Consider the following 11,633-nt stretch of genomic DNA (forward strand, 5'->3'; position numbering starts at 1 on the left):
TCTCTCTCTCTCTCTCTCTCTCTCTCTCTCTCTCTCTCTCTCTCTCTCTCTCTCTCTCTCTCTCTCTTCCTCTGCTCAAAAGTAAGACTTTTTGGTAAAGGATACTGTCTTAATGTTTTCCTTACTTATAACATTCTTTTATGGTTTGACATTGGTTTTTGTTTCATCTAAAGTTCCTGAGAAACTTTCCCTTTGTCATTGTCAGGAGACAGTCACTAGTTAAGTGCACAACACATAGTCCACACAGCAGGCACCAAAATCTGTATTAACAGCTAAGGAAGCCAACTAGGGAAGTTATCAAAATATTATATGAAGAAAATAACTCAGTTTCAAATCCAAAAACTTGTAAAGCAAAAGAGCTGCACTTTCTTTTATGCTCTTGTAGGCACTCTGATTTATTTCTCCTCTTTGAGCTAGTTATTGCCTGCAGATCATTCAGTACAGTGGAGCCTCTCAACAGCTTTTCTCTCTCTAGTATTTAGTATCTTTCCCTTCCTTCTTTACTGTAGATATTTTCTCGATATTTTCTTTCATCTTCTCCTGAATGAGAATTTTTACGAATGAAAGAAGCTCTTAACACTTTTCTGTTCATGTCTGTCAGACCAGTAATAGCTGGTTGTCTCTTAAGGTAGTCACTCTTCTTTTATATCACATGATTTCAATTTGATATTTAACATTCACACTTTGAATTTCCTGTTTTATGTAATCTTTATTTTTATTTGTTTCTCTTTCTAATGCCTGATTAATTTGGTCATGCAATAGGTCAAATATCATCCCATTAAGGAAGCAGTGGTGCTCTCTCAGCTGACACAAAAGCCGTTACACTGCATTGTTCTCTGGGGTGTCCTAGATGACCAGTCATGCTGAGGCTCAGGTCGGTCCTTGAGAGAAGGTGCACTGTCTGCTTCTTCTGTCATGGACACACTCAAGAAACATTTTGTAAGTTCTTGGGCGCTTGTAGCTGATCTGAAGGTAAATGAATGTCATAACTTTTACAGTTGCAGAATTTAGCAGACAAAAGATGGTTGAGATCTGATTTCCTAGGTTTGAGTAGTAAAAATATAAAGTCATGTAGATGATATACATTTAGGAGAAAAATGAATTTAAAAGTTTAGTTTACTACAAAATGAAGGAGTCTGGCAGTATCTGATTTGTATTTGTCTGTAGAAAATAGAAATACCTTTTTTCAGCGTCAACATACACTACTGGCCATTAAAATTGCTACACCATGAAGATGACATTCTACAGATGCGAAATTTAACCAACAGGAAGAAGATGCTGTGATATGCAAATGATTAGCTTTTCAGAGCATTCACACAAGGGTGGCGCTGGTGGTGACACCTAAAACGTGCTGACATGAGGAATGTTTCCAACAGATTTCTCATACACAAACAGCAATTAACCGGTGTTGCCTGGTGAAATGTTGTTGTGATGCCACATGTAAGGAGGCGAAATGCGTACCATCACATTTCCGACTTTGATATGGGTCGAATTGTAGACTATCGCGATTGCGGTTTATCGTATCGCGACATTGCTGCTCGCGTTGGTCGAGATCCCATGACTGTTAGCAGAATATGGAATCGGTGGGTTCAGGAGGGTAATACGGAACGCCGTGCTGGATCCCAATGGCCTCATATCACTAGCAGTTGAGATGACAGGCATCTTATCCGCATGGCTGTAACAGATCGTTCAGCCACGTCTCAATCACTCAGTCAACAGATGGGGACGTTTGCAAGACAACAACCATCTGCACAAACAGTTCAACAACATTTGCAGTAGCATGGACTATCAACTTGGAGACTATGGCTGCGGTTACCCTTGATGTTGCATCACAGGATGGAGTGCTTGCGAAGGTGTACTCAATGACGAACCTGGGTGCACGAATGGCAAAACAGTCATTTCTTCGGATTAATCCAGGTTCTGTTTACAGCATCAAGATGGTCGCATCCGTGTTTTGCGACATCGCGGTGAATGCACTTTGGAAGCATGTATTCGTCATTGCCATACTGGCGTATCACCCGGCGTGATGGTATGGGGTGCCATTGGTTACATGTCTCGGTCACCTCTTGTTTGCATTGACAGCACTTCGAACAGTGGACGTTACATTTCAAATGTGTTATGAGCCGTGCATCTACCCTTCATTCGATCCCTGCGAAACCTTACATTTCAGCAGGATAATGCATGACCTCGTGTTGTAGGTCGTGTACAGGCTTTTCTGATTCAGAAAATATTCGACTGCTGCCCTGGCCAGCACATTCTCCAGATCTCTCACCAATCGAAAAAGTCTGGTCAATGGTGGCCGAGCAACTGGCTCGTCACAATATGCCAGTCACTACTCTTGATGAATTGTGGTATTGTGTTGAAGGTGCATGGGCAGCTGTATCTGTACACGCCATCCAAGCTCTGTTTGACTCAATGTCCAGGCGTATCAAGGCCATTATTACGGCCAGAGGTAGTTGTTCTGGGTACTGATTTCTCAGGGTCCGTGCACCCAAATTGCGTGAAAATGTAATCACATGTCAGTTCTAGTATAATATATTTGTCCAATGAGTACCCGTTCATCATCTGCATTTCTTCTTGGTGTAGCAATTTTAATGGCCAGTAGTGTATAAAGTAATATTCATAATCTGTCTAATCACAAGCATTCTTTGGGAATTCCAAATTAATATTGGCTTTTAAAATTTGGTTGTATATAATATGCTACACAATACTAAATAAACAAACATGAGGGTAGGTGATTACTCCTTTCTAGACAATTGATGAGTGGCACATAACCACATGCCACACTTCTGGTTATTGGACAATATTTTTTGCTTACATTTCACTGCAATATTAATAATGTATATTAACATAGGAAGTTCTTGTAAATGTCTTCCTGTTAGACATTATTTTCCTATCTTCTTTTGTTTTTCTGCAGCAAAATCATCTGAAACAAATTCTTATTTCTAACAAATGCTAGTCACAGAATATTTGTTGGGGAGTGGTTGTAAGAATTCCAAGATCTTTGAAGAGGGCTCTGCAAGATACTATCTACTTACTATCTACTTTACACAGTAATTTTACAACTGACTTATACTGAAATACTTAATTTACTTTAACTGAATTATCCTTGAAGATAACTTAGTAAGACAACAGACTATGAACTATGTAAAATAATCAACAGTGTAGGGAAAGATAGATTGCTACTTACCGTAAAGATGACATGTTAAATTGCAGACAGGCAAAACTGAGATGCTTATGCAAAGCTTTTGGCCACAGCCATCATCATCAAAAGAGAAACACACACCATTCATACAGACAAGCAAGCTCACCTCATGCACACATGACTGCCAACTCTGGCAACTTGGGCTGGAATACATTCTGGCTCGAACTACTGGAGTTGGCATTTATGTGTGCGCGATGTGATCTCTTTCAATGCATATGAGAATGGGGTCGGGCATCTTGTGGGATGGATGTGTGAAATAACACTTTTGTTTCTTTTAATATGCCCATAGAATCTTAACCTGCATTTTCTAATCTTGCTGTTGATAATTGCAGACTGCATTTTCTAATCTTGCTATGGATAGTTGCATACTGCCTGATTTCCCATTTGCCTCACAGTTGATATTGTACAACTACCAAGTTTTTCATAAGACTTTGCATCCTGTTTCCTCAGTGTTTTCATTGTTTGTTTTACTGTTTAAAATTAGTGTTTCTGATGTGTAGAGGCACTCTGGATTAATTATTGTATTGTAATGTCTTAATTTTGTTTGTTTTTAAGATACATTTCCTCTTATAGATATCTTCGGTGGCTCAGTACACATTTTTTATCTTTTGACATTTGATTTCATCTGCTTTTGTTTCAATTCCATTTTCATGAATGCTTTCAGCAAGACATTTAAATTTAGATCATCATCATCATCACCATCATCATTAACTAGAGCACACCAAGGCCTGTACTCCAGATCGCTTTTTGTTCAAGTTTACACAATGGAGGATACCTGAATTGTGGTTTGCTTAAAGTCGTCGGGCAAAATTAACAATTTTTATATTGAACTTCACGCAATCCTCAATATAGTAGAGCCAGTGTTAGGTGACCATGATTAATGTGTTTTCTGATCAGAGCTCATGTGGAATTTTTATTTACTAAGTCACTGATGACTGTGACATCAAACACCCTAAACTAAAATAGCCAAGCAATCAATTCTGAGAGGTACTTATATCGAGAACACATTATTTAAGTTAACAAAATTAGACTCCTAACTAATTATTTTGCAGGAACTTTCTGCTGCTGGCATGAGAGAAGCTGAAGAACTGCTTTCTAAATACTCCTTTCCAGTAACAACAGAGATTATGATGCCAAATGGAACAGTCATCGGCATCCTAAATGCAAATGATATATTGGACAGTATAATGCCAGATATGAACTGGGACAGGTAATAAATTAAAATCCCCACACAGATAACATATTAATTTTTAATTAGTATACCAAAACTTTTTCTTTCTGTCTTTTCCAGACATCAAGATCCTGCTGAGTATGTCTACCACCAGTTCTTATTAGAAAGCCTCGATTCAGTGAACATAATACATTAATGTAAATTTTGAGTTAGTATGAGGCGGTTGAGCACATTCAGCATAAGTGACTTAAAAAGTAAATTATTTTCTAGTCAGTATGAATTGGAAAAAGTGTTACTGTGTGATGGACTGACTTTTATCATTAGCACAAGAATGACTGTTTTCAAATGATTAATCTTGGATATATGTTAATATGCACAGAGGTTGTGTTGCACGATGGTAGTGTATGACTACCTGGCTATAAAGCTCTGACGAGTTGAGTCAAGGTACGATGTTATAAAATTGTACCATCTGCAAACACACAAAATGTATTTTGTATAAGTTGTACAGTGGGTATAATAAATTATTTTAGTAAACAAAAAGAGCATTAAATGAACTCAACGCGTCTGCTATTCAGTGAGTTGTTATTTTTGTCCTAAATTATTTAAATGTAGAAATCATGAAAAGGATAGATTCCTACTCATCATATACTAGTGCAGATGTTGAGTCACAGACAGACACAACTAAAAGAGTGCTCAACATGTATGCTTTTGGTTGAACACACACTACTCACCATATAGCGGAGATGCTGAGTCGCAATAGGTACAACAAAATGGCTGTCACAAAATGAGTTTTTGGCCAACAAGGCCTTTGTCAAACACACACACACACACACACACACACACACACACACACACACACACACACACACACATGACCACAGTCTCTGGCAGCTGAAGCTAGACTTCAAGCAGCAGAAGTGCATGATGGGAGAGAGCAGCAGCACATGATTGGAGAGGCAACCAGATGGACGTAAGGAGGATGTGGGGGGGGGGGGGAATAGAATGGTAGGGAAGGGTGACGGTAAAGTGCTGCTAGTGGGAGCATGCAGGGACGAGGCGGAGGGAGAGTAGGGCAGCTAGGTGCAGTTAAGAGGTTAGACGGAGAGCAGGGAAATGGGGGGGGGGGGGGGGGGGGAGGGTTAGCAGAAAATTGGAGAAGAAAAAAGGCTGGGTGCATTGGTGGAATAGAGGGCTGTGTATGCTGGAAAGAGAACAGGGAAGAGTCTAGACAGGTAAATACAATGACTAATGAAGCTTGAAGGCAGGGGGGCTACAGGGATGTAGGATATATTGCAGGAAGAGTTCCCACCTCTGAAATTTAGAAAAATCTGGTGATAGTGGAAAGGATCCTAATGGCACAGGCTGTGAAGCAGTTATTGAAATGGCGGGCAGTGTGCTCAGCAGTAGAGTGGTCCAGTTGTTTCCTGACCACATTCTGTCGGTGGCCATTCATGCAGACAGCCAACTTGTTGGCTGTGATGTTCAAGTAAAATGCAGCACAGTTGTTGCAGCTTAGCTTTTAGATTGCATGTCTGGTTTCACTCATAGCTCTGCCTTTAATGGGATAGGTGACATTTGTGACTGGAATGGAATAGGTGGTGGCGGTGGTGGTGGGATGAGGGGGAGGAGGTCATATTACAGGAATATGAGCCAGAGCAGGGGTGGTGTAAGGCAGGATAAGGATATTGTGTAGGTTCAGTGGGCAGAGGAATACCACTGTGGGAGGGCTGGGAAGGATAGAGGGTAGGACTTTTCTAATTCTAGAGCATGATGATAGGTAGTTGAAGCCTGTCAGAGAATGTAATTGAGTTGTTCCAGTCTTGGGTCGTACTGAGTCAAGGGGGGTGCTTCTCTGTGGCAGTACAGTGAGACTTTGGGAGATGGTGGATGACTGGAAAGATAAGGCATGGGGGATCTGTTTTTTAAGAGGCTGGGAGGATAATTATGGTCTGTAAAGGCCTCTATGAGACCCTCGATATACTTCAAGAGGGACCAGTCATCACTGCAGATGTGATTGCTATGGGTGGCTTGACTGTATGAAAGGGACTTCATGGTATGGAATGTGTGGCAGTTGCTGAAATGGAGGTATTGCTTTTGGTTGGTTTGGTATGGACAGAGGTACTGATGTAACCTATTCTGAGGTGGTCAACATCAAGGTAGTAGCTTGTCAATGCAGATGACGGATATGTCATCAGTGAATATGAACCAGGTGAGGGGTTTGAGATTCTGGGTGTTTAGGAAGGATTCCTCAAGATGGCCCTTGATAGGTTGGGATAGGGTGGTGTTATGTGGGTGCCCTTAGCTGTATCCTAGATTTTTGTAGGTAATGCCTTTAGGTGAAGTAATTATGTATGAGGATTTAGTTGGTAATGATGACTAGGAAGAAGGTTGTTGGTTTAGAATCCATTGAGCATTGGGAAATATGATGATTCAATAGTGGTAAGGCTGTAGGCATTAGCGATGTTAGTGTGAAGGGAGACGGCATCAGTAGTGAAGAGCAGGGCACCATATGGTAAAGGAACAAGAACTGTGGAGAGTCTGTGGAGGAAATGGTTGTTATCTTTCATATCGGATTATTTTATATAGTATTATATTGTTATCTTTTGTGAGTAATGGGCTGAGGGTGTTTGTCTACAAGTGCAGAGATTATCTCAGTGGGGGCACAGCAACTGGCTGCCACGGGGTGCCTGGGTGGTTGGGTTTATGGACTTTAGGAAGCATGTAGAAGGTAGGAGTGCGGGGAGTGGTAGGGGTGAGGAAAGAGATGGACTCTGGGATGGGCCTAAGGATTTGAGGAGAGACTGGAGATCCTGCTGGATTTTTAGACTGAGGTCACTGTGGCAGGATTTATAGGTGGATGAATCTAACAGCTGGCGGAGTCCTGCCAAGTAATCCTTGCAGTTCTAAACAACACTTGTGGAGTCTTTGTCAGCAAGTAGGATTATAGGGTCAGGATCAGTTTTTAAGTGGCGTATTGCGATTCTTTCTGTGGATGTAAGGTTAGTTTCCATATTGAGGGATATGGGGAATGATGAAGAGGCAAAGTTCAAGGTTAATAAATTGTGGAAAGTAAACAGGAGGTGATTTGAGGGTAGTGGAGGTGCTGAGCACTGCCCAACACATCATTCTTCATTTTAATTACTGCACTATGGCCTGTGCCATCTGGATCCTTCCCACAAACACCACATTTTTCTGAATTGCGCAGGTTGGGAACTCCCCCTGCAATATATTCTATGTTCCCATAACCTGTCTGGCCTCAATCTTCATTAGTCATTGTCCTTACCCATTTAGCCCCTTTGCTGTTCCCATTCCAGCAATACACAGCCCTATATTCCACCAAAGCACTCAGCCTTTTTACATTTCTCCTTCCAGCCCTAACTGCTAAGGATAGAAAGAGTTGAAACAGGGGACAAAAGGCTTTTTGAAAATACATTGCTATTAAGGGAATTTTGAAGCTAGAACTATGAAAACTGGTATTTTATTTTTCAGTCAGAAAATAAAAAATGTGTTGCAATATTTTTAAAATAGTTGGTGAAAGCTTTTTTGAAAAATAAATAATTTCTAAAGAACTACTGTGACAAATGTTATTTGACTTCTTGGTTAGAAATTTAAAAAAAAAAGTGTTTTTGGAAATTTGTTGCCTAAGGGAGTGCAATAGGGAATGAAAATTTCATTGGTATTTCACTTCTTGATTAGATATAAAGAAATATTTGTTAGGGGGTGAAATTTGCTATGGAAATATCTCCATGAGAACACAAAAGGCCTGATTAACAAACACTTTGGACTCTAGCTACCAGAATCGCTTTCTGGTCAGAAGTACATTCAGAAAATATCATGTTTATATTAATGTTAAAACTTAAAAGGTGTTCCAATTTGTGAACAATATAGAAATTTAATTAAATAAAAACGAAAAATCTCTGTAGACCATGCGAGTGAAGCAGTAAGCACTAAGTTAATACCTAATATTTATGCAGCTTAGAAGTCCTTCAATGAATACAGAGATTTATTTATAAGAAAAGATTTTAATTTTGTTTTAAATGGATATCCAGTATGTACTTTTAATGATTCTGGCAATCTGTTGCACCAGGCTGAGCCACTGATATGTGGACTATTCATCTGTTAGTTGTAACTTTTTCTTTGTCTGAAATAACTGTGCTTATTTCTCGTGGTGTGTTAATTTACATCACACCTGTAACATTTGGGTTTGTTCCCCTGACGGCTTGCAAAAAATGTAATAAGTACACAGGGTGAATCACCTAAAACTTGCACAACAAATACTGCAGAAATGGAGAGTGCTATTGGATTGGTAGTCAGAGGCTCATATTGTTAGCCAATAAACAGATTGTAATAATACTTAGAACTTATAATTTTTGTGCAAACATACACTTTTTTAAATGGAACAATGGCTATTAACATTAACAAACTAAAAGTAGGGTAAATTAGAATGTCAGTGTTGTTTGTTGCAGGAGTATAGTGCGATTTGTTTAGAAGCTATTGTTTTGTGCAAAGTTTCCAGGCAGATAACTGTCTGTGCCATGCAACCTGCTTAGTTGCTGAGTACAATGTTGTTATGTTTACTTACAGTGTGCTTGTGTGTTCCTTGAGTGCATTTGCTACTTACTAGTCAGTTAGTGTGTGATGGTCCAAGCAGTAAGTCATGAGTGGATGATGGGATTTTTCAGTTCAGAAACAGCCAACATGTTCATGCTGTATGGAGAGTGTAGGAAGAATGCAGTTCTTTCTTGTATGATTTATGTGGCAAGATATCGCAATAAACATCAACCATCTCAGCAATTACTTACCAACCTCATCAACCAGTTAGGCAAAAGTGGTTGTGTAACACCTAGACAATCTAACACAAGGAAACAAGTTATGACAGAAGAGGGGGAAATTAATGTCCTTGCTGCTGTTGCAGTTGATATGGACATTAGCTCCTGAGCAATCGGATGAGGAAGTGCCTACACATTGTCCATCAGCATAGGTTCCATGCCTGTCACATCTTTCTCCATCAAGAGCTACATGGAAACAATTATGAGAATCATGTTAACTCCTGTTGATGGACATTATTAATACAGGATACTCCAGCTGTATCACATCTTTTGTTTATAATGAAGCCACATTTACCAAGTGTGGTCAGGAAAACCACCAAAACATGGACTATTGGTCTGCTGACAATCCCTGTTGACTTCAGAAGATGGAAGTCTCCTAGGAGTGTAAATATGTGGTGTTGGATAGTGAACTATCAACTCATGGGCCCATGTTTCATAGATGGAACATGGAACGCACACAAGTATCGCAGCCTCCTAATAGACTGTCTTCCATGGATGCTGCAAGACATTCTTCTGCAGACTAGGAGGAACCTTTGGTACCAACAAGATGGCTGTCCAATCCATATTGTGTGAAATACTACAGCACGGTCTTCACAAACTGTTTCCAAATCGTTGGACTGGATGCACAGGATCTGTAACTTGGTCAGCTTGTTCCCCAAATTTGATGCCTGCAGACGGTTTTCTGTGGGGAATGCTGAAAGATACTGTCTGCAAGGACATACTAACTGCACCCGATGATATGCAATGATATATTACTACAGCCTGCTCGGAGACCTCCACTGAAATAATAGTGCAGCAGTTGTTCAATACCAGACTGGATGTGTATATTGCCACTGCCAGTGGTCGTATTGAACACAACCTTTGCTGGTCAGTTGTCAGTTGTCTCACTGTGTAAAAAGATAAACAAACAGATCTTCATCATACATAAAACAGCTAAGACTGTGGATGATAAAGTCCTCAGATCAATGTTTTATGGACTTGTCTTCCCACATTTGTCTTATTCAGTTCATATATGGGGAAGTGCACAAGCTGGCTACTTAAAAAGAATATTCACAATTCAGAAAAGGGCAGTGAGATGCATTGCAAAAATACCACCAAGACAGACCTGTAGGCAAGCTTTTGTACACTATAATATTATGACAGTATATTCACTGTACATATACCAAAAGCATAATGGCGGTAAGGTCAAGCGATAAACACCTCCTGAATAAAGATGTACACAAACACGGTACAAGAGGAAATGAAAATTACTACATGATAAACAGAAATCTAAAACTGTCCATGACTGCCCCTGAAGAAGCAGGCAAAAGGTTCTTTAATAAACTCCCCAAAATCATTAAAAAAGAAACAGACCTAAAATGTTTTAAAAATCATTTGAAACTTTATCTCACAGAGAAATGTATATATAGTTTGAGTGAATACTAAGATCGTGTTTAAACATGTTATATCATTACTGAAATGTTCCTTTAAAATTATCATTTCTGTATGTTGTTTGGATTGTGTGTATGTACAATGTGAAACATGTAATATCTGTATGCTTGTAGACTATTTCTGTTTAATTATTGTTTCATTTATATATAATGAAATCAAGTTTGATGTTAATAGCTTACTGTATGACACACCCAATACTCTCAGCTGGATTTTCAGCTGGAATCCATGGGCAATAAATAAATAAATAAATAAATAAATTACTGATCAGAATCCACATAACCAGTGCAGGCACTTGTGTTGTTTTTAAGTGTGTGCTACCACAGTACACAGTATTGTACAAGAATCGGTATGTCAACTTTTCAACACACAGTATCTCGTAAATGACTCGCACTAGAATCCTGTAACAGATGCCACTGACATTATAATTTACACTACTTTTAAACTGTTAAAATCAGTAGGCATTGCGCCATTTAATAAGAAAGTGTATATTTGCACAAAAACACTTTTAAGTATTATTACAGTCTGTTGATTGCTAAGAATATGAACCCCTAACTAATAATCCCTTCTGTGAAAACTGTACATCAACAGCACTTTCCATTTCCACATTTTGTGGTGCATGTTTTGGGTTTCACCCTGTATACATTTTTTGTAAACCATCAGGGGAACAAACCCAGATGTTATGATGTACATTATCACAGCACAAGAAATAAGCACAGATATTTCAGACAAAGAATAAAATTAAAAACTAACAAACCATAGTCCAAATATAAGTGGCTCAGTCTGCTATAAACAATTTGTGTAAGCATGAAGTGCATAAAGCAGTATTGTGATAGTTTATTGTTAATGCAGAACACAGATTGGGTTTCTATAGCTTTCATATGTTTTACTATTAATGTACAGGGTTATTTTAATTGATGGACCCATTTTCAAAACTTTGTATTTATTCAAGTACGAATCCAAAATTAACAACCTTTATACCAGTGAAAAGTAGTAGTTT

The 11,633-nt window shown here is 39.1% G+C and overlaps 1 protein-coding gene across 2 annotated transcripts in view; it reads left to right on the forward strand.

The window, feature by feature from the left end:
• The window catches only part of LOC126278308 (selenoprotein N-like), a 104,620-nt gene extending 99,690 nt beyond the window's left edge, over positions 1-4,930 (forward strand). Inside the window, exons 8-9 of one of the 2 annotated variants that reach the window (XR_007550684.1) lie at positions 763-972; positions 4,258-4,387. Coding sequence is in view for 1 of the 2 variants with exons in the window: in XM_049978323.1 (XP_049834280.1) it covers positions 4,258-4,415; positions 4,497-4,572 (234 nt within the window). In the remaining variant the exon portion in view is untranslated. Of the gene's footprint in view, positions 1-762; positions 973-4,257; positions 4,416-4,496 lie in introns of those variants that run through there. The other variant, XM_049978323.1, reaches the window with a different exon arrangement.
• Positions 4,931-11,633: the final 6,703 nt, after the last annotated feature.

The sequence above is a fragment of the Schistocerca gregaria genome, chromosome 6 (assembly GCF_023897955.1).
Source record: "Schistocerca gregaria isolate iqSchGreg1 chromosome 6, iqSchGreg1.2, whole genome shotgun sequence".
Taxonomy (NCBI): Eukaryota; Metazoa; Arthropoda; class Insecta; order Orthoptera; family Acrididae; genus Schistocerca; species Schistocerca gregaria.